At 52.0% G+C, this 23,181-nt stretch overlaps 1 protein-coding gene across 9 annotated transcripts in view; it reads left to right on the forward strand.

The window, feature by feature from the left end:
• The window catches only part of FGFR1 (fibroblast growth factor receptor 1), a 47,719-nt gene that overhangs the window by 18,996 nt on the left and 5,542 nt on the right, over positions 1–23,181 (forward strand). For 2 of the 9 annotated variants that reach the window (XM_045992145.1, XM_045992182.1), the window contains exons 3-9: positions 12,378–12,644; positions 14,033–14,122; positions 14,395–14,567; positions 17,066–17,189; positions 18,146–18,336; positions 20,329–20,473; positions 22,398–22,600. In XM_045992145.1, the coding sequence (XP_045848101.1) occupies positions 12,378–12,644; positions 14,033–14,122; positions 14,395–14,567; positions 17,066–17,189; positions 18,146–18,336; positions 20,329–20,473; positions 22,398–22,600 (1,193 nt within the window). The remainder of the gene's footprint in view (positions 1–12,377; positions 12,645–14,032; positions 14,123–14,394; positions 14,568–17,065; positions 17,190–18,145; positions 18,337–20,328; positions 20,474–22,397; positions 22,601–23,181) is intronic. The other 7 variants (XM_045992163.1, XM_045992191.1, XM_045992153.1 and 4 more) reach the window with 6 other exon arrangements.

A 23,181-nucleotide genomic window follows, 5' to 3' on the forward strand; every position in this document is an offset into this window, starting at 1 on the left:
ATCTGGGCTCTCTGCTCAGCAGGGAGTCTGCTTCCCCCTCTCTCTGTCTGCCTCTCTGCCTACTTGTGATCTCTGTTTGTCAAATAAATAAAATCTTTAAAAAAAAAAAAGTCTGTAAGGTGGGTGCTGTTTCCATTTCACTGTTTAGGCATCTGACTCAGAGGTCAAACAAACAAAAACTTGCAGAGATTAAACCCTCCGGAAGTGGTGGGATTGAGACTTGAGTCTTGGCTGGTATAGTGCCTACAGCCCTAACCCCTGGTCTAGAAGGTGGGCTATCAGGGAGGCTGGACAGAGAAGATTAAGATTGGCAAGGAGGCAGGTGGGAGAGGGGAAGGAGCCCTGAGTCTTTGTGGGGGGGGCACTGGGGGGGTGAGAGGGGGGAGTAGGTTGGTCTGAAATCTTTCCTCCCAGGGAAGGAGGTTCTCTTCTCTGATGCGTGGGGCTTTAAGTCAATTATCACCGCCTTTGGAATGCTGATCTGCTCTCTAGCCCCTTAGAAGGGTCCTTTTGCATTCAGAAATCTCTGCTCCTTTATTGTCAAACTTGAGAATATAACCTTGGGAATTAAGGTTTATTTTCCTTTGGTTTTAGGAATTAGCTCTTGAACCTTAAGAGTCAGGTTCCTTAACTAACTACTGAATGAAGTTCTTCCTCTGGCATTCCAAACCTTTATCGATGTCATTTGAGCAGTCAGGACTGGTACATCTGGAAGTGGCATTTCTTGTAGGATTTTAGCCCTTCTCCACTACCCTCTGGCTCCTGCTCCATTTTTTAAAAATTTATTTGCCTAGCTAGTTTTCCTGCGATGATACGTCATGAATCAAAAAAGGCAGTGAAATAAATTCTTCTAGAATACCTGGGCTTCCAGGTTTTTTCTTTGCCAGTCACAGCCTCTTGGCAATTCTCTGTCTTCCATTCTAAGGTTTCTGGTAACAACACGAGTCCCAGAGAAGACATGAAGAGAAGGTGCCAGTGGCTGGAGCTCTGGGACCAAAACAGAAGTCCCTCTTCTTAAGGCAAATTATCTTGAGGTCTCTTGCTTTCCCACCAGAGGGAGCTGTGTGCTCAGGGAGGCACCAGGGGGCGGCAGTGAGTGATGCCCACCTCCTAAGGCCCAGCTGAAAAGTAGAATGTTGGTTAGAGCCAGAGCATCTCAGGCTCAGAGCATCTCAGGTCAGTCATCCTTCCTATTTCACAGGTGAAGAAATGGAGGTCCAAGGCTGGGGCGGGGAGGTGGTTAGAGATGATTCCACCATGGGAGTCACGCCATAAGTGGTAGGGCCAGTCGTCTGAGTGATTTTCACTCAGGTATTCTTTCCGCCGTACTCAGCCATTACACCCGTGGTTCAAGAAGAGTTGGGGACTGTGGTTTTTACAAGGATTTCAGATCCGGGATGTTGACAATGCCCAGAGTAGTTCTCTCTCCCCCGCAGGGTTCTGGTTGTTCAGGATCCCCCAGATTGTCTGAGCAAAGGAGTCCTCAGTGTGGATATTGGTCCCTACCATCCCCCAAGCCTTTGGTCCTGTTTTTTTTGGACCGGCTGTCTACCCGATATAGTATCTCTGGTAGAAAAATCCCTGAACCGTGTTCTTTCAGTTTCTTAAAGAGCACTAAATGCTCGCCTTTCAGGGTGTGTGTGTGAAGGAGAGAGAGGAAAATGAATAATATATGGTCCATCCACGTGTCCCTCTGGGTCCTCACTGTCCTGCAGATCTGAAACAGACCAGTGGCCCCAGATTTTTAGATTTCATGGGCCAGTACAATCCCCCCCCAACCCAGGTTTTGGGAACCTACATAAGGTTAACAACCTGTTTGCCATGTAAGAACATTTTTTTAAAATCCAGCACTGTTCACTGCTATTACCCTTGTCTTTTTCTTGTGGTAAAAATATACGTAACATAAAATGGATCATTTTCACCAATTTTGAGCGTACAGTTCTATGGCATTAAGTATATTCATGTTGTCGTGCCACTCTCACCACCATATGTCTCCAGAACTTTCTCGCACCTTCTCCAGTTGAAACTCTTGTTCCCATTAGACATGAGCTCCCCATTGTCCCCTCCCCCAGCTCCTGGCAACCACCTTTCTGCACCATTTCATTTTAAAAGGATGTTTATCACCTTTATTCTCATATTGTAAGATAAGAGGCATTTTTTTAAAAAGATTTTATTTGAGAGAGAGAGAGCATGAGTGGGGTGGAGGATGGGCAGAGGGAGAAGGAGAAGCAGGCTCCCCGCTGACCACGAGGGACTGGCTTGCGGGGCTTGATTCCAGGACCCTGGGATCATGACCTGGGCCCAACACAGGTGCTTAACCGACTGAGCCACCAGGGCACCCCAAAAGGCATTTCTTTAACATTGAGGAAAAGTAACCTTGTGAAGAGTCCATTCTTTGCCCCCTGCAGCCTGTGGTGACTCCAGGATACTGTATGACTTGGACCCCCCATGCCAGGATCAGATTGGACTGGGAGGGGAGATCGCAGGTACTTTGGGGTGCTGAGAGCCTTGGTGAAGTGTGCTTTCCATCATCCATTGAGGTTGGGGGTGCAGTGAAAAGGCAAATTCTGGAACAGCTGAGTCTTCCACTAATTCATCAGCAAGTTTAGGGAGCTGCAACTTTCTCCTGCCCAGCTGCTGGTGCTTCCTTCCCCAAAGAAGCTCTGCTGAGCATGGGGGAGGGAAAGCCCTCCGAGGGGCCCTAGTAGGGGGTGGGGTGGGGGCGGGGAGGGCAGTACATTCTTTAAGGAACCTGACCTGACTTTAAGGTCAGAGCCTGCAGAGTGGGAGCTGCAGGGTTACCTCTTCCCTGTTGATTCATCTCACTCTCCTCCTCCCCCACCCTTAATGATCTTTCCATTACAGAGCCCAGACCAGGAAGTGCATGACAGGTCGCAGCTGCAGACACATGGCTGGGAGGCCTGGGCTTCGGGCCAGTGGTGGGAGGGTCTGAGCTCCCCTTCCAGCAGGGGGACTCTGCGCCGCAGGCATAGGCACAATCACACACACACACACCAGCAAGCTCAGTGGAAGGTGTTCTGTGTTGTAACAGTTGGTGCTGGTTGTACTTTTGCTTTGAGTTCAGGATGTGATTTTTTTTTAACGGATTTTATTTATTTATTTGATACAGAGAGAGATCACAAGTAGGCATAGAGGCAGGCAGAGAGGGGGAAGCAGGCTCCCCACCGAGCAGAGAGCTTGATGTGGGGCTCAATCCCAGGACCCCGATATCATGACCTGAGCCGAGGGTAGAGGCTTAACCCACTGAGCCACCCAGGCGCCCCCAGGATGTGATTTTTTAATAAAGGCAGGAGTAGACTTCCTCCTCTGTGTCCAGATCACCTGGGCTTACAGCCCACACAAGTGGTCCTTACTGGGTTTGGGGTTCTTTGGGGGGAGTTTTCCATCATTACACAGAAGCTCTTTAGCACCTTTTCCTAAAATAGGACCCATCTAACGTGGCTTTAGAAGCTTCCCGGGTGTCCAGGGGAGTTAGTAGGCACAGTTTTAATATCTCCGAAATGATCCGTTGTCCTCTTTGATTCTATCAAAATGCAAGGTTCAGAACCTCCTTTGGGGGAAGGTGTAGTTGCAAGCTTTGCAAACGCCCGGGCCTGACTTCAAATCACAGTGAATGAACAGAGCTCCCTTCATCTGACCGTCTTCATGGGGGATGGCTCCTTCCACCAAGTTTGCTCAGGAAATGTTAATTTACCCTAAACTGTGTCCTAGGGGGGCAGTTGTCACACAGGAGTTTCTGTCTCCACCGCCAGCTGTGTTGTTGGCTTTTTTCCCTGAATCTGCCAAGGCCGGATTCCTCTGGTGCCAAATGTGAAATGGTGACACAAATTTCTAGGAACTGGGAGCATAGACGCCCTTCCCCACCACTGCAGGGCATCTCCCTTTGCTGGGGGGTGGGGGTGAGTGGGTTCCAGGCTTCCTAGCAAGACTTCGGTGAACTTCCTCTTTCCTGAGCAGCTCTTTTCTTCCTGGTAAGGTAGGCGGGAGGGAAGCAAAGCGTACCGAGAATCGCTTTGGGAAATGGATATAGGAAGAGATTTCTCCCCGGCTCCGGACTGAGCGTGTCAGTAAACACTTGGCGTGAGAGCTTTAACTGGGAGAGAGGAAGAGAAATTTCTTTTAAAACAACTCTTTGGGCACATTCCTTTGTTAATCACTTAATTACAGTCCTTCTCCCCAAGGGGAGGGCACCCGGCCTGTGGTGGGAGGTAGGGGGGACATGGGGGATGCTGGTCCTGAGAGGGGCACCATCCCCAGGAGGGAGGAAACCACAGGTAGGAGGAGATATGGGATAGAAGCCAGCGCACGGGGTCCAGCCCTGGGCTCCATCCTGATCTGTCTGAAAGTTTGCATAGACCTCTCTGAGCCCAGGGCACTTCCGACCTGGGTCTCCCAAGTGGGGTTCTGTGCGCCTGGGCCTCCTCTGGCCCAGCTACTGGGGAGCTGTTTTGGGGGGTCTGTTTTGGGCGGGCGCAGGGCCCTGGCTGAGGCTTTGGCCAGCGCAGGCGGCTCTGCACTAAATTACAGTGATGAGGTGGGACACACAAAAGACTGAAATCTTTTTTTAATAAAAACAAAACAAAACTCCGGCCCCAAGCCCCTGGGCTGCTGAATGGCGATGGCTTCCTGTCAGGATTAGCCGGGCTGCCTGGGCTTGTGTGCACTGCCTTTCTCCTCAGGAAATACCTTTAGTAAGCCCCGGTGGGGTCCCCATGGCAACGCGCGAGGGGACCTGCTGACAGAGGCCATTCAGCCCGCCATTGTTCCTCAGCCCCTTTGTCGGGAGCTGTATTGCTGCCCCTCTGGCAAACACAGCAGTTTGCACCGTTTTGTCAGGCTGAATGTGGAGTTTTTACATTTTAATGGGTTCTTCTGGCAGTGGCCCATTTGCATGCAAAATGTTCCCTCGTACTTCTTTCCCTTTTCCTATTTAAGGAAAAAAAAAACTTACACTCCAAATCCCCTGGGTTGGGGGACTGGTGAGTGCTGCCCCATGAGGGTGTGGGACCCTGCTAATTGATTCGGTGTGTTCTGTCTCCTCTATCACACATGCCTCTGCTCCCCCATTTCTGCAGCTTTCCCCAGATGTTGGGGACATCGTGAGTTCAGGGAATCCCCTGTTTTTAGGGCTTCCTCTCTGCCCCAACTCTTGTGGGAGGATAGTTGTTCCCCAGGATTTCAGTGAGATCCGTGCTCCGGCCCGGCCTTGCCAGGCGAAAGTAAGTTTTCAGTTCCATTTCAAAGCCAAAATAACGTAATAAAAACCCTCTGCAGAGGGTTCCCGGAGCCCTGCCGTGCTGTTCTGTGTTCCTTTTAAGTTGCCTTCAAAGCCACCCCAAGTTCCTCCCCCACCCACAATTGCCCCCTCATTTATCTCTGGGGAGTTTGTGCCAAGACTGTAAACATTGCTGGACCACCAGTTCCCCCCACGTTCCTGAAGAGAATGGCCATTCTCCCCTAATTTTCTTGACCCAGAAATCCAAAATCAAAAGGGTTTCATAGGGATAACAGAAAATGTGACCCCGAGACAACAAGCCCGGGCTTTGTTGGGGCGGGTTATCCTCTGGAGTGCAGGATGTGGGTGACAGAACAGAGGCTAGAGAAGATGCGCGTTTATGGACCAGCCCACAGCCAAGCAGCTTAAGTGCAAGACGAGAATCTGTATGTCTTGGGAGGGCACATTAAGAATAGGGTTGAAGACTGCAGTTCGGGGAGTGAATTTTCACGACTGGAGGAGTGACGGAGAGAGCAGAGGGAAAAGGCACTTTAGGAGGAAGCAAAAGAAGAGGGGCAGGGTGGGCATTGGCTTGGCTGAGAGATTGGACAGCTGAGCTTGGGTGGGAGGGTGGCTCCAGATTCTGGAGGAGGAAGAAATGCACCAAGGGCCTAGAAGGTGTGAGGGCATGGAATGCGGGTGCCTGTGCAGACAAGTCATGGTTTGAGCACTGCACCATTCACTTCCCCCATGAAGATGGAGAGCTGGCCCAAGGAGAGGGTTGGGGAGCCCCCTTTGCCTGATGTTCTTAATTTTCTCAGCAAGTCAGGCAGGGGTCATCAGAGGTCATCAGCCCGGCCCGTAAACTATTCAGAGGTGAGGGTCTCAGGAGTCAGAGAAGGTGTCTGGTGACTGGTCCAGAATGGAGCCAGGGACATGGGGAGGGGAGGATGGTGCTGTCTACCTGTGGTGAAAGCCACATGAAGTACCTCGAGTGGGTCACCTGTCACTCTACCCGGTGCTGGGTGAAAATTGAGACACTGGAGGGGCCCAGGCCGGGCATTCCCAGCATCGAGAGCCAGTGCTGACCCCTGTTGTGTGACTTTGAGAGAAATCCCTGAATCTCCGTTTTTCATACTTAAATGGGAATGAACATAAATAAACATGCCTCTTTTTTTTTTTTTTTAAGATTTATTTATTGATTAGAACGAGCAGTGGGGAGGGACAGAGAGAGAGAAACAGACTCCCTGCTGAGCAGGGAGCCTGATGGGGGGATGTGGGGGGATGCGGGGCTCAGTCCCAGGACCTGGAGACCATGATCTGAGCCGAAGGCAGATGCTTAGGAGCCCTAAACCTGCCTTTTTTTTTTTTTTAAGATTTTATTTATTTTATTTGACAGACAGATTACAAGTAGACAGGCAGGCAGAGAGAGAGGAGGAAGCAGGCTCCCTGCTGAGCAGAGAGCCTGATGTGGGGCTCGATGCCAGAACCCTGGGATCATGACCTGAGCCGAAGGCAGAGGCTTTAACCCACTGAGCCACCCAGGCGCCCTAAACCTGCCTTTTGAAGTATCAAGTGCCATACCAAAACAGGGCACTATTCTTGGTCCCGAGCCTGTCACTATCATAGGAACTGTCTCCTAAGAATGACAATGTTCATGGGCGCCTGGGTGGCTCAGTGGGTTAAAGCCTCTGCCTTCAGCTCAGGTCATGATCTCAGGGTCCTGGGATCAAGTCCCACATCAGGCTCTCTACTCAGCAGGGAGCCTGCTTCTTGCTCTCTGTCTCTGCCTAATTGTGATCTCTGTCAAATAGATAAATAAAATCTTAAAAAAAAAAAAAAAGAATGACAAGATTCATATATGGGTTTGGGCCTCATGATAGGCCCCATTCCCCTACCTGGCATAGTGCCCATGGCTGGCAGAAGACTCCACATTTTAGAATCCAGCCCTTGGCTCTGATGGGATGTACCCAGGGCAGAGCTGCCTGCTAGGGAACAGTGGCACATTTCTGGCCAGTCGGGCCATCAGAAAATGCTACCTCCTGTTGGCTTGTTGGGGACTACAAAGCCCTGATATTTTGGAGGAATATAGGAAGGGAAGAGGGACTCAGTAAGATGAACAACATTCATCTTGTTCCTGGATGTGAGAGCTTGTGGGAAACACCGCCCCTCCCCCCTCCTCTTTTTCTAGCTGGTTCCCTGAGGATTGCTAAAGTGTGGGTTCCTGATCTGCTCTTGGTTTTCCCTGGGGGATAGAGAGGCTCTGTTAGAGAAACAAGATGGGACTGGTGATTGGTCTTATGAATCCCTTTTATTCTCTTTAAAAGGGGGTCCTGGATCCCTCCTACCCAGCCTTCCACAGTGCGCCAGGAAGCTGCCTGAGAACTGAGGCCACCTCGGTCTCATTCACGCAGCCAAGCAGGAGTTTTTGTTCACTCCTGGTTTCTGGGGAGTTGACCAAGGTGTTGGCAGTCTTAACCTCTACGGATATTCAGGTCCATCCCTAACCCTAACTTTCCCGTGCCCAGTGATGAGAACAGGGACCCTGTGCCTCGAGCATCAGAATGCAGAGCATCTTTTTCCACAATGCACTTTGAACACATGCACCTCAAACCTGTAAGAGTGAATGTTGTGATCTGACCCTTGGCCCAACACTTCCAGTCTCAGGCAAGGTCATCACAGAATCCAGATAGCAAATGTCCTCCAGCCTCTTTCCCCCCTCATCTCTTGGGAAACAAGATGCTAAAAGCAAGTAAATGTTCTGGTTTGCCGCTTTCCTTACAGCACCCCCATTCCAGCTAATCAGGTTCTCCAAGGTTGGAAGAACCATGGCTTCAAGGGGCCAAGCGATAAACTGGGTTTCTTTCCTTCATCTTCCATGACCAGTGCAGTAAAGGTGTCCACTCCTCTCTTGCTACCAGAAACCTAACAAGTATAACCCTGGCCCATTGGTCTTGACCAGAGAAAGGCCAGCTCAGAGGAACTGGGGCCATAGATACAAGGGCCTTTCCCAGTGGGGACATAAATGGGGGACACTAAAAGACCAAAAGGAGAATGGAGGGTAGGGACTGAATTGTTAGAGGCTTCCGGTGAGCAAGGACATCCTGGCATCAGCCACCATAAATAGGACTCCCCCAGGTCAGGACTGTTATTCAGGGCAGCGATGCAGGCAGGCAGGGCCCAGGAAACCAGCAATTGCTTGGTTACCTTTCCATCGCCCACTAGAAGAAAGTGGCATTATCCCTGCTTTGTAAATAGAGATGTTGACACACAATCAAGAGCACTCTTAGCCATGAAGAAAATCTACCATAACCCAGGAGCTGTGGGCTGATTTTTGGTTCCTCTTAAAATTAGCTTTTCCCAGGTGCTAAATTCAGTTGAAGACCTCATTGGGTGTTTTCTGTCTTTGGCATTGTTAGGCACTGTGGGAAAATGACAACAGGCAGTTCTGCTCTGAGTTGGTTGCTGTTTCTTAGGAGAGAAAGACATGGGCACTTGGGACTGTTTAGGAAACAGTAAACCCAGATGTCCATCAACTGATAAACAGGTTCGTAAAATGTAGAACATCCATACAGTGGAATATTAGTTGGCCATGAAAAGGAGCGAAGTAGTGAGACGTGCCACAGCATGGAAGAACCTTGAAAGCGTTACGCTAAATGAAAGAAGACACTTGCAAAAGATCATCAGTGTGTGATTCCACTGATGCGAAATATCCAGGCCAGGCAGATGTCTAAGGAACAAAGCAGCAGTGGCTGGCTGTGGGAGGGGGTTTCTTTTGGGGATGATTAGAATATGTTCTACAGTTAGATTGTGGTGATGGTTGTGTAACTCTGTGACTATACTTTAAAAAAAAACTGAACTTGTGTGCTCTAAATGGGTGACTTTTATAATATGTGAATATATCTCAACAAAGATGTTTTTAAAAGAAACGATACAGTATGTAACCGAGTGTGAATTTGTGTGGTTTGTGCAGAAACTGTGTTACAGTTAGGGTAGCAACACTGGGGCCAACAGCAGGCTTCCTGCCGGCTTTGATGGTGCACTTTGAGCAGTGTCGGGCAGGGTAGAGTGGGGGAGGGACTAGAGCATCACAGAGCTGAAGGTCTTGAGCCAAAGTCAGTTTGTGAGGAAAGAGCCCAGTTGGTCTGGAGAACAGCCAGCCTTGAAGTGGAAGGTAGGGAGAAGAAGGCTCTGTGGGGGAGGAGAGCCTTGAATGCCAAGCAGGGGTTTTGATTCTATGGTGCAGGATCTTCTTCTTTTCTTTTCTTTTTTTTTTTAAGATTTTATTTATTTATTTGACACAGAGAGATCACAAGTAGGCAGAGAGAGGGGGGGAAGCAGACTCCCTGCTGAGCAGAGAGCCCGATGTGGGACTTGATCCCAGGACCCTGAGATCATGACCCGAGCCAAAGGCAGAGGCTCAACCCACTGAGCCATCGAAGCAACCCTATGTTGCAGGATCTTGATCAGGAGAATAAAAGGGCAGAGCACTCCAAGGCTTAGAGCCTCCGTGGGAGTTGGAACTCCAGTGGCAGGGAAAAGAAAGCTGGTCCTTGAGACTTTTCATACATCCCTGTAAGTTGTGTTGAGATGACCGGGAAATTGGGGATCCAAACTAGAATCAGCCAGAGCTAGTCTCAGGCCAGTGTCCCTTTGCTTCTTTCTCTCGGGGAAGTGCCCATGTTCTCCTTACCACCTCTTTTGTCCCCTGGGCCTGCCAAAAGAGGCTGTGATGCCAGAGGCTAAGAATTTGAGTTTACCGAGTTGACTGTTTGACCAACGGCTTGTACAGATTAGGAACTGCAAAATATTTAATCAGTGAGGTCATTGGAGGGAGTGGAGATTTGATCAATAGGAGTGTCTCCTGTTTTCCTTAAGGGTCAAGTCTGAACTGCTTTTCTTCTCCCTTCTTTTGGCAAAACCACAAACCATTAAAAATGGAAAGAATAACTTTTTTTTAAGACCCACAAAAGCTTATTTTTAATCAGTTGTGTGGTCTGCTCACCTTTGTGGTGTTCCTCTTGACCTGATTCACAAAAATATAAATGACTGTTAGCCTAGTGGCTTCCAAACCCTTTTGAAGCAGCGCCCCCACTTTTGATGACTCACATATACCCAGTATTTAAGACAGCCCTTGGGTTGAAGAGGGTCAGGGCCTACTGCCTTGGCCCCTCTGAGGAAAGCAGCTGTTAGTCCCGGGTGCTGGCTGACGCCTGAGGGGCTCATTTCCTTCATTTGTAAGGTTTCTGGCAAAAACCTGGATAAACTCCACAGAGTTGGTTACAGTGAGGATTGGAGAAGGAGAAAAGAAGGTTTAGAAAGGAAGAGGAGGAGAGAGTGCCTGTGTCCTTTCATGCATTGTTCACAAGCATTTATCAGGCAACTCTTTGAGTGCCAGGCACTGTACTGGGTGTCATCCCCGTCCTGGGAACTCAGTTGAGAAAGGGGACTTTCCTTCAGTGTGCAGTGCAGTGGGAGGGCGCCTGACCCAGACTGGGAGCTAGAAGAGGCTTTGAAGCAGAATCCCCAGCCAGGCAGAGACCTGGAGGGCAGCTGAGAGCCGGCAGGACATGGGCCCCCAAGGGCCCTGGGGTGTGGGATGGGAGTAAGTGTATGTTTCAGGGGCTCCTACTTTGGGGACCTGCAAGGAGTCCTGGCTGAGCCCACTGATGGTTAACTGGGGTGTGGGGGGCTGAGAACGAAAGAAGGCTCCAAGGAGACATAAGTCAGGTGGCGGATAGGAGCCAAAACAAGTGCACTTTTTTTTTTTTTTAAGATTTTATTTATCTGACAGAGGGAGATCACAAGTAGGCAGAGAAGCAGGCAGAGAGAGAGGAGGAAGCAGGCTCCCTGCTGAGCAGAGAGCCTGATGCGAGGCGGGGGCTTGATCCCAGGACCCTGAGATCATGACCTGAGTCGAAGGCAGAGACTTTAACCCACTGAGCCACCCAGGCGCCCCCAGGTGCACTTTTTTTGTGGGCAGAGGGCTTCGATGGGCAGAGATGCAGGGAGGGAGCACCCCTGAGCATCCTGAATGGAAATAGGAGTCGCATTTCCCCCTGGCTAGTAAAGAGGGGGTGCCCAGGAGCAGGTAACGGTCCAGGACAGTGGCCTCCAGGGCGTGCCTGGCCTCAGGCCTTCTTTCTCGGTGCCCAGTGCCCAGTGCCCAGTTGCTGGTCGTGAGAGGGATGGATGGGTGACTGGGTCGCATCAGATCTGTGAGCCATGGAGCACCCGGGATCCAGGGCAGGAGAGGTGAGGGGGAGCGAATGTGTGTGACAGTGTGTTGGGGGTGGGAAAGGCAGGGGCTTGAGGCGGGGGGGGGGGGGGGGGGAACGGCAGTGGGACGAGGAGAAAGGAGCTTTGTGTGCAAGGGCTGCTGTAGCCAGAGCAAGTGTGGGCTTGGTGGCAGCTGCAGGCCTCCGCTCCTAATAGACTCAAAAGCTCTCAATCCTCTGGCCTGACACCTGTTAGCCAGAGGTTCCCCTGAGCTGACCTCTCCTTGGGCCTGCTCTTCCACATACGCGTCTTACACGTTGGACTCACTGAGGGCCCAGACCCCTCCCTGCCGGATCACTGGACCCGAGAGCCCCTGCTGACAAATTACCTTCTCTCTCCTTTAGGTGGGGGCTGCTGGATTTTTAAGGGACTGGGTTTGCTCAGCTGTTACTAGGGAAAGTGCTGAGGCTGGCCTAGCCCAAAGGAATGGGGTGTTCTCTTGGGAAGTGACCACTCTTGGCAAAGAACCGAGTGTGCAGGGAGGGACATTCTGGACACAAAGAAGCCCTGGTGTGGGGAGTTTGGGGGTGGGGGGGACTGGCCTTCCTCCCTCCCCCCTACCCCCCTTGAATGGAGGGAAATGAAAGTCAACTGCTTAATGCTGCTGTGGCTGCTTCCTGGCTTTGCCTCTTTCTTCTTTTGCCCTTTGTGGGGGAGTCGGGTAGAGAAGAAGAGGTAGGGTTCCAGGGGCCAGCTATCCCCCACTGACCCCTACCCCTGTTCCCTCCTCCTAGCTCTGTAGCCCCCGGGATGTCGCAGCTCTCTCGCCTAGCCTAACTCCCTTTGTCTCTCTCCCTCTTCCCTCTCCCCCCTTCCTGCCCCATCCTCTGTTCCTCTTCCCGGCCCCCATGGGTGGCTGCAGCCCAGCCCTGGGGAGCCCCCGTGGAAGTGGAGTCCTTCCTGGTCCACCCTGGTGACCCGCTGCAGCTTCGCTGTCGGCTGCGGGACGATGTCCAGAGCATCAACTGGCTGCGGGACGGGGTGCAGCTGGTGGAAAGCAACCGTACCCGCATCACAGGGGAGGAGGTGGAGGTGCGGGACTCCGTGCCTGCCGACTCTGGCCTCTACGCTTGTGTGACCAGCAGCCCCTCGGGCAGTGACACCACCTACTTCTCCGTCAATGTCTCAGGTTGGTAGCAAAGCCTGCCTTCCCCCTCTCCCCAGATCCATCCCTCCCACCCTCTCTGCTGGTTTCAGGGGGAGGCGAACCTCCGCCCCTTCAAGATCTGCCCCCATTCTGCTTCGGAAACTGCTGCCCACTAACACTGCTCCCCGCCCGCCGCGTGGCTTAGCTCTCAGGGGTGACCGGCTGGTGTAGGCCTCAGGTCAGAGATCTGGCCTTCCGGGATCCGCCTTAGAAGTGACTGCTGATACACTTGGGTCAGTAAGACACTGATTTTTTCCACCATTGCTTGCCCAGATCTCCAGGTGCTACCTGGGACTCGGCCAGCTTCCATTCTGTCATTCCCTTGCCGTTTGGACTTGGTACTTGGCTCAGGGGTTAGAGCCCTGGACTGTGTGGTGAGGTGGGTCCCTACTGTGATGGGAAGGGATCCAGGTGCACCGCCATACTCCCAGGCTTCATGGAAAACATCTGTCCTCCAGCTTCTGGAGCTGTATTAAGGGCAGCCAGGGAACCCCAGAGCTCTGTGACTTTGGGAATCTGCCTACTTCTAGAACACGACTTTTATACAACTCTAGGGTTAAACAAAGAAGAGCTGAAATTTTCTTTACACCATGTGTGCAAATTCAGGGTGAGGGCTGGGCATCACCCCTCCTCCAGGCATCATTTAGAACCTGCCCCCAGTTGAAGGACTTGCCTCCCTTATGTCCCTCCAGACCCCCAAAAGCATTAGGAGGGACTGGAAAAAGATCCGGCATGAACGCTGTTTGGTGACCACATGTGTGTCAAGCCTTTTAAAAGGAGTGGATCCTTGTGGAGAAGTGTTGGCAGCTGCGGACTGTGGTGGGCTCCCTCTCTGCTCTGGTTATGAAGGGCAGCCCCAAACGTTAGCACACGTGTGGTGGAAAATTCCCAACTAGAAATTGTTTGGGCCGTGGCTGTAGAAGTGGCTTCTGGCCGTAGTGTGCCTAGACCTGTCTGGGTTTCTCAAGAGGGAGACACATAGTTTCCCTGGCTGCTAGTCCCGAGACCCAGCACATGCGGGTGGTGCTGAGTTTCGAGAACCTCTGAATGCAGGGTGGAATGGAATTCGAGAGGACCAGCTGCCCCTGATGGAACTGGCCAGTCTCGAAGCCTCTGGACAGAGGGGCACTGCACTGGGATGGGGAAGGTGGGGGACAGGCATAGAGCATGCAGTTCTATGACGTTTCCATCCTGCAGAGAGGCTGTCACTGAGGGCAGGATGGGACTGGGGCCCAGTATGGGGACGGGCACCTGCAATCGTCTGTAACTGGACTGGCCTTCATGTCCACGGCCAGCTGTTGATATGGATGGAAACCTAGTGAGCCCTTTTCCTTCGAAGGGACCTCAGTGCCCCCTTCTGCTTCCCATAGATGCTCTCCCCTCCTCGGAGGATGACGACGATGATGATGACTCCTCTTCAGAGGAGAAAGAGACAGATAACACCAAACCAAACCGTATGCGTGAGACACTGTTTCCTACCTTACAGCCCTTTGGGCCGGGCATTGGGTTTGAGAGGGAAGGGGGAGGCTTGGATGATTGTTGGGAGAATGGAAGGAGAGGACACATGGGGTCATGATGTTTAGCCCTGGGGTCCCTGGGGTGCCCTGATTAGAGCAGGCACTGTTCACAAGTGCTGGGCTGGAAGGCAGGACACCTCCGGGTCCTGGCCTAGGCTCCTGCCCCTGAGCTTGACTGGCCCCCTGCCTGTCTTTTCTTGGCTTTCCCCGGGCAGCCGTGGCTCCATACTGGACATCCCCGGAAAAGATGGAAAAGAAATTGCATGCGGTGCCAGCTGCCAAGACTGTGAAGTTCAAATGCCCTTCCAGTGGGACTCCCAACCCCACACTGCGCTGGTTGAAAAATGGCAAAGAATTCAAACCTGACCACAGGATTGGAGGCTACAAGGTACGTGTGTGTATATGAAAGTTGGCATAAGAGGAACAGGGAAGCTACTTGGAAAATCCTTATTATGTGTCATTAATTGTTTAATGATTTCTAACTATAAAAGCAGTTCACTTTAGAAAAATTTCAGGTACAAGAAACTGCAAATGAAGCTTTAAAATCTTTTCGATCTTGGAGCGCCTGGGTGGCTCAGTGTTAACCGTCCAACTCTACTCAGCTCATGATTTCAGAGTTGTGAGATCAAGCCCCTCATCGGGCTCCACAGTAGGCATGGAGCCTGCTTGAGATTCTCTCTCACTCTGCCCTGCCCCCACCTTGTGTGCTCACTCTCACAAAACAAAAACAAAAACCTTTTCTGTCTTTTTTTCTATGTATATGGTTTTTATATAATCACACTGTGTATATAATTTCTTGTCACTTGTTAACATAACATGAGTCTTTCACCATGTGTTTGAGAGATAATTTTTCATGGCTGCATAGTATTTCATTATTAAAATGTCTCATAACATAATGACCTGTGTTGTGGTATTTGTCATTTTCTGGTTTTTCACTGTTGTAAATTATATTATGGTGAATATCTTTGTACATAAATCTTTGTCTATGTTTTTAAAGATTGCTAGGAGTGAAGTTACTAGACCAAGTATAAGAATTTTTTTAAGCCCTTCATGCATATTTTGCATCACCTTTTTCTCCTCCAGTAATTAGTTAATTTTACTCATTCATTTATTTCTTTTTATGTGAACATTTCCTGAATATGTGTCTTTCCAGAAAGTGTACTGGGCAGTAGAGATCTAAGTACATCAGAAAGATTTAATATTTTATTTATTGTGATATTTACTTTAATGGAGGATGATGTAATGAGCAGGAGTGTGATTTTATTTTTTAATTTTATTTTATTATGGTAACAATTACTTTCCCAAAAGAAAAAATTAGTTCATTTCCCCATAGCAGAGTATGGGAATGGCAAGTTCCCCATACCTGAGCCAACAACTTTGATGAGAAAAGTACCTCACTCTTCTCTTATGTATTGTTCTGCTTATTAGCAGACTTCAGATTTTCATATATTAGTGAGCAATTTTTGTTTCCTGCTGTGTGAATTGTCTGTTTGCATCCTTTGCCCATCTACGTCTCTAGGAAGAACTTCTTCCTCCTTAATCCCTTCTTTAGACTCTGATCATCCTTCTGTTCCATCTCTCCTTGCTGCTTTTTTGCCATTAATCTTGTACAAGGAAAGCAGAGATTGGGGTACGTGGCTGGCTCAGTTGGTGAGCGTGCGATTCCTGATCCCAGGATTGTAAGTTTGAGCCCCACGTTGGGTGTAGAGATTGCTTTATTTTTTTTTTTTAAGATTTTATTTATTTATTTGACAGATCACAAGTAGGCAGAGAGGCAGGCGGGGTGGGGGGGGGCAGGCTCCCTGCTGAGCAGAGAGCCCGATGTGGGGCTGGATCCCAGGCCCCTGGCATCATCCCCTGAGCCGAAGGCAGAGGCTTTAACCCACTGAGCCACCCAGGCGCCCTGGGATTGCCTTTTTTTTTTTTTTTTTTTAAGATTTTATTTATTTATTTGAGAGAGAATGAGTGAGAGAGAGCATGAGAGAGGAGAAGGTCAGAGGGAGAAGCAGACTCCCCAAAGAGCTGGGAGCCCGATGGGGGACTTGATCCTGGAAGTCCAGGATCATGACCTGAGCCGAAGGCAGTCCCCCAACCAATTGGAGCCACTCGGGCGCCCCTTGGGAAAAAAAAAAAAAATCTTGGGGCGCCTGGGTGGCTCAGTGGGTTGAGCCTCTGCCTTCGGCTCAGGTCATGATCTCAGGGTCCTGGGATCGAGTCCCGCATCGGGCTCTCAGCCTACTTGTGATCTCGCTCTGTCAAATAAATAAATAAAATATTAAAAAAAAAAAATCTTTAAAAAGAAAAGGAAAGCAGAGATCAGGAAAAATAGGGAAACGTTTTAAAGTAATTTATGCAACACTTGCTGTGTGCAAGGCACTGCCATGTGATATAAGGCAGTGTTCCTGACCACAGAGAATTTCCAGTCTAACAGGAGGGCATGTATCCTTGAACACTTGTCACAAAAAGTGGGCTGTGATCAGGGGGACAGAGGGATAGTGAGAACCATTCTGACCCAAGGTTGGGCAGAAGGAGAGGGTTCTTAGACGAAGAGGTCAGAGGCATACTGGGCTGAACTCCGGGAGGGGCAGAGTGGGAAGAGCCTGGTGCATTTGGGAGAAGGCAGGGGGCACGTAGGTCAGATAGCAGGCAGCCCTGGCTGTTGCAGGCGGATGTCCAGAGTTTCTTGTACCTGCCTGCCCATGTGCCTGTTGGGTTCTTTCAGTACACATGGACCGGGGGCGGGGTGGTAGGGCGGTCTCTGCCCTGTCCTGGCCCACATGCCGCAGGGGGCCCCGCGCTGGGACTGGAGGGTAGGTGCCACCGGGCGCTTCTGCCTCCGTTCTCCTCCAGACCTGTAGTGGAGCGCTCTGGCATGTCTCCCCTCAGGTCCGTTATGCCACCTGGAGCATCATAATGGACTCCGTGGTGCCTTCGGATAAGGGCAACTACACATGCATCGTGGAGAATGAATATGGCAGCATTAACCACACCTACCAGCTCGACGTCGTGGGTAAGAAGGCCGCGGTGACAGGGTGAGAGGAGCTGCGAGGAAAGAGAGCAGGGCTTTGAGAGAACGGCCAGAGTGTCCAGGCTGGCACAGACACCTGTTAGCTCTTTCACCTGAAGCCGGTTTCGTGCCCGGTTTGTACATGTAGTCGAGAGGCTTGGACGCTGCTCTGGCTCCTGAAAGGTGAAAGGTGTTATGGCTGGTGTCCCGTGAGGGCTGACCAGAGTGGGGGTCACATGGCATTCTGGTGGCTGCTGCTTTGTGGACAGTCTGCTGGGGGGGTGGGGGCTTGGGCCCCGGCAGTTCCCATGGGCCCTGCGAGGTCGGCACCCTGCTTCCTGCTCCACAGAAGAGCAGATGGAGGCTCAGTAGTGCCGGACTCCAGCCCCGTGCCGACTGTGGGGCGTCCAGGAAACTCGAGGAGGCCCAGCACGGCTCTTGGTACTGCTGCGACAGCCCCTCATTCTCTGGAAATCTTACGGGAAAGAGCTGCCCCGCCAGCATTCTGTCTTGCCTTTGAGGATATGGCATAAAGAGAAGCTTCTGGTCCAGCTGTAAAGGACCAGAGATTCGGCTCTGCTGGTGAGCTCTGAGTGCTGCTGGTGCTGCTGTTCTTGGGCCACACTTGCAGGAGCAAGTCTAAACTCCTCTGTGTAATTTTTGTTCAGGAGGACTGGGGGTATGACCAGAGTGATAGGGTCTCTCCATTTAAGGCAGGAGAGATTTCTGGTGCCCGTGAAAATGGATGCACGGCCGTGCGGAGGAAGACCTTCTTCCCTCTCCCAGCTCAGAGTCATGGGACTAAGGCTTGGCAGAGACTGGAAATGCTCTGCTCACTGGAAAAGCCAAGGGGAGCTCACTTCTCTTTGGTGGTCTTGGGGACACCCTCTGTCAGCACCCCAGCCAGAAGCCGGCCATGGCAGGGCCTCATGAGTCTCTCCTGTCTCTTCCTTCCACAGAGCGGTCCCCTCACCGGCCCATACTGCAGGCAGGGTTGCCTGCCAACAAGACCGTGGCCCTGGGCAGCAATGTAGAGTTCATGTGTAAGGTGTACAGTGACCCACAGCCCCATATCCAGTGGCTGAAGCACATCGAGGTGAATGGGAGTAAGATTGGTCCAGACAACCTGCCTTATGTCCAGATCTTGAAGGTAATCTAGGCCCCGGTCCCTGTGGGCTGGGTGCTGGGAAGGAGACCTGTATCTCCCTGGTCCCCAGTGGCTATGGTCAGTCTTAGTACCAGTGACTGGAATGCATCACTTACCCTTCAGGCACATGCTCCGTTTTTTTTTTTTTTTTTTTTAGTATATGTGCTGCCGAAGCGAGCACGCATGCTCCGTTTTAAATAGGGACCTAGCCACATTCCCCAGAGCTAGTGACAGGTCACAGAGTGACCGTGCAGTGGGAACTGAGGGGTGGGGAGGCCACTGCTGGTTTCTAGAGAGCCATGAGAGTGACTTTGCTCAGGCTTTTGGCTCAGCTATTTTCAGGGAAGGCATTTGGACTCCTGATTTTCCATTGCCCAGGACCAAAGCCTTTCCAGCAAGCGTTTCCCAGCTTCCACCCTATCTCCAAGTCACATCCTTTCTGGCGAGTGAGCGAGCGATAAGGGCACGACTCTTAAGTAGTGTTGGAAAAGCAAGGGGGGGGCTGCAGGTAGATTGTAAACAGCATCAGGAGTAATGGCCTTCTCTTCCTTTTCCTCTCACTCCCAGACTGTCATTGTCCCTGAATGCTCCACTAATCCCGGGAAGGTAATTGCCTAATTCCCCCAGTGGATCTTGCAACAAGAAGTAACTGGGGGCTGGCTAACTCTGGTCCTAGAGTTAGACCTCCTCCTCCCCTGGCTTGGCCCTCCCAGAGTTTTACGGCCATCCCTTCTCTTCACTACTGGTGCTGAAACCTCTGTGTCAGAGAACGAGGCCGTGGTCTTGGCCCTTGGCTTTTGGCTCCCTTCAGAGTCCCTGCCCTAGACCCGGACAAGTGGGCCTGACACAGACACAACGTGTGACTGGGGGCAGCCATTTTCTTTTTAAGTTTATTTTTTCAGTCAGATGCTTTGGGCCTTCGAAATCCAGTTTTGCCCTACTGAGAAGGGAAAGATGGTAAATCTCACTATGGTCTCCCTTGCCTCAGCTCCCTGGGCCTGCCTTAACCTTACATGGGAGCGAAGTCTGGCCACGTCTCAGTGTGTGCCCCACTGACTGGCTTGTCGTTGGTTTGTTCTAGCATTCGGGGATTAATAGCTCGGATGCGGAGGTGCTGACCCTGTTCAATGTGACAGAGGCCCAGAGCGGGGAGTATGTGTGTAAGGTTTCCAATTATATTGGTGAAGCTAGCCAGTCTGCGTGGCTCACTGTCACCAGACCTGTGGCAAAAGGTAATGGGGAGCTGGACGGGGCCCTGTGCTGGGAGTGTGGTTCAGGCCCCACGCTGCTGGGGCAGATGGGGAAGCCAGCACCCGACTCTCCCTGTCACCCTGCTGTCTTCTAGAGCCCAGAGCCATGGAAAAATACCCGGCCTGGGAGGCTGCTTTGGTTCGGTCCTGTGTTGTCTCTTCCCTCTGTGCCTTGTGTGTGCTCCTTGGCTGTGTGTGCATTTGTGGGCTCAGTCTGGCTGCGTGCTGAACAACAGTACAGACGGAGGTTTGAGTAGTGGAGAAGAGAAGGGGCCGGGCGTCCCCTTGCAAACCAGCAGGCTGTGTATGTGTATGCGTGTGTGTGTGCGTGTGTGTGCACACGTGCACGTGTGACTGCAGCACCCATCCATCCCTCCTGTGTGTGCCTTCTGACTTTCTTTACCTGAAACCAAACAGCCCCCGCCGCCGGGCCCCATTTCTCCATGCTGCCCGCCGCCCGCCCGCATGCTTGGACGGGCCAGGGGCTGCCAGCATCTGGTGAAGGGTCGTAACCAGCCAGCAGCGTCTCAAGTCTGCAGAGCCCCTCCCTCAGGGTCTCACTGTCTTCCTCTAACAGGTCTCGCTGCCTGGTGGTTTTTGTTTGTTCCTTGTTGCAAAGGAGACGCTGGGGAGCATTTCTTCCTCCGGTTTTCCCCCCCTTCTCTTCCTCCCTCCCTTTCTCTGTGTGTCTCTGAGAGGTCTCATGTCCTGTGCTTGTCCATTTTGCTTCCGTTGTCTCTTCTAGACTGCCGGAGTTAATACCACCGACAAAGAGATGGAAGTGCTCCACTTAAGGAATGTCTCCTTTGAGGACGCGGGGGAGTATACGTGCTTGGCGGGTAACTCTATCGGACTGTCCCATCACTCTGCATGGTTGACCGTTCTGGAAGGTATACACTGTACTTCTCCTCTCGATGTCCTGCCCTCGCCACGGGCACGGGGGGAGCATGCATTGTGGGGCTGGGGGAGACACAGAGCCGGGAGAGGTAGAGGAGTGGGCTCCTGGGGCCAGCAGGTGGCCCTGGTGATTTGTCTGAGAGCTTGAGGGTCGAATCCCCTCGGGTCTCCCGGGAGCTGTCCTCATTTTGCAGGAACACGGAGGCCTCCTACCTGCATACCCACATCTGGCTCTCCCCCTTGGCCAATGCAATGCATGCGTGGAATCTGGAGCTAACCTGCAGCCGGGCTCTCGTGCAGGGCAGGCTCCTTCCCTCCTTGGGCCCAGCAGCCTTCCCCGACTAGTCTGATCCTTTTTTGCTGGCTCCCAGAGGCCTGGGCCTCCTCCTCTAACCGGTTGTAGGCATTCTGTAAAGAGAGGCTTGTTGCTTATCAGGAAGAGGGCCAGCCCCGCCGCGGTCCTCTGATCTCAGGAGGAGAGGCTCCATCCACCCAGATGCAGAAAGTGGAGCTTTAAGTGAGGCCTGACTCTGGAGGCCATAGGGGACTCCGTGCTGCCCATGTAGCCTCTTGGGCTCCCGGAAGGGAGGTGTGTGTGCTGGGCTGGGAAGGAAGGAGCCTACAGCCTGCTCAGGTGGTGGGGCTGGTCATCGCTGCCTCTTGAGTGTCCTGCACGTGGGTCTGGGCACGTTGCTGACACTGCCCTCCTCTCCCTCCCTCTCTCTTCCTCTGCCCTGCCTGGCCTGCCTGGCCAGCAGGGTCTGATCCCTGCTTGAGGCAGAGAAGTGTTCTGTTTTTATCCCGTCGCTGTCTTTGTCCTGTGTGTGCTCCCACTTGGTTGTCTTCGTTTGTCCATACCGGGGAGAGAGAAAAACAAACACTTCCTCCTGTTATCAGCTCTGCTCCCTCCTTGTTGGGCTTCCGAGGGTTCCTTGAGGCTCCATCTGGGGTCACACTGGTGCCTCTCTGGGGAGGTTCCTGGAGTGCCTGCCTCTGTGGCTGGCTGGTTTCTTTAGAAGAGAGCCATGCAAGGAAGAGGGGCATTCAAGCTGGTGGGGAAGGGGTGTCTGGGAGGCCTCCTTGTCTCGTGCATAAGGGAACAGGAGTTTCAGCTGGACGGGCTTTTGTGGGAGCAGGCTGAATTCTAAGTGGAAGGTGGGAAAAGAGAAGAAAACAATGCCCCCTCCCCAATTTCCTCCTTCGGTTTTAGGAGTTGGGGCCTGAGTAGAATCCTTAAGCGCAGCAAAGTGGACATGATCATCTCAAGCAGTCCAGACATGGTGGGAAATGAAGTTAGCTTTGACTGTGGTTTAGCTAGGTACAAATATTTATGTGTCTGACCTGACCCAGGCAGCATAGGCAGAAGACGAGGACCCAGGACACAGCCTGGGTCCCTCCCTCTTCTCCTTCCTCGAACTCAAAATATGTTGCTCTATGTCAGGTGCTGTGGCACATGGAAATGGAGAAGATGCCCCTGGGCTGTCAGGGACAACAGACTCCTAAGTGGTTCCTCTGTCCCATGTGAGGGGTTACCCACAGTGCTGGGGCCCTGCAAAGAAGGACCGGGTTTCCATGAAGAGACTGAGAAAATCCTTGTGGGGTCCCTGGACCCCGGCAATCCCAGCAGTCCAGCTGAGCAAGGCAGGCTCCTGAATGAATGAAGATGGGCCTTAAGTGGCAAGATAGTTCTAGTCCATCCCGCTTGGGGGATTCGAGTCGAGATCAGGAAGACTCAGAGATCACAAGCTGACTGATCTGCTCAGTGCCAGACCTCAGTCCAGGCTGGGACCTGGCTTGGTTCTTTTCTGCCCTGAAAATTCTCAAGATGAAAGGAGGTGGGGTGGGCTTTCCTAGAAGCTGGGACCCTGGTGATCTGGGCCTTTAGAGCCTGCTAATACCCTGTTCACACTGACTCAGCCCTGGAAGAGAGGCCCGCGGTGATGACCTCGCCCCTATACCTGGAGATCATCATCTACTGCACGGGGGCCTTCCTCATCTCCTGCATGGTGGGCTCTGTCATCATCTACAAGATGAAGAGTGGCACCAAGAAGAGTGACTTCCACAGCCAGATGGCCGTGCACAAGCTGGCCAAGAGCATCCCTCTGCGCAGACAGGTAACAGAAAGTAGATAGGGGATTTGCACGCTCAGCATCCCTTCTATCCTTGCGCCCCCCGGAGGCTCCTCCAGGACCTTCGGATGCGCTGCCCTCTCTTCTGTCCCCAACCTGCCACTTTTAGCTTTGCTTCGTAGTTTCTGGGCCAGGAGCAGAGTTGTCCTAAGTGCTCCAGGGTTGGGTTCCAAGCAGTTCTAGCCCGTGAATTTGGTGCCCACCATACCCCAGCTGCAAGCCCCCTGCTCACCCGGCATATGGATGGGGAGAAGGTCCTACCTGGGCTGAATGTGCAGCTCTGGTTGCACTTTTAAAGGGTCCCTGAGGGCCAGTTAGAGGTACAGAGATAGGAGAGGACCTAAGGCAGGTACCAGGATGCCACCCTCCTCTTGTCCAAGGAAATGGAACAGAGAGGGTGAAGGTGTGTGAAAGGAGGGAACATTCCTTCGGAGCTGGGCTGATTCTGGAGGGTGCTTTGGGAGTTAGGAATCCATAATCCTGGATGACTGGGTGGCTCAGTAGGTTAGGTGTCTGCCTTCTCAGGTCCTGATCCCGGGTACTGGGATCAAGCTCCATATTGGGCTCCCTGC

The sequence above is a fragment of the Meles meles genome, chromosome 2, assembly GCF_922984935.1.
Source record: "Meles meles chromosome 2, mMelMel3.1 paternal haplotype, whole genome shotgun sequence".
Classification (NCBI taxonomy): domain Eukaryota; kingdom Metazoa; phylum Chordata; class Mammalia; order Carnivora; family Mustelidae; genus Meles; species Meles meles.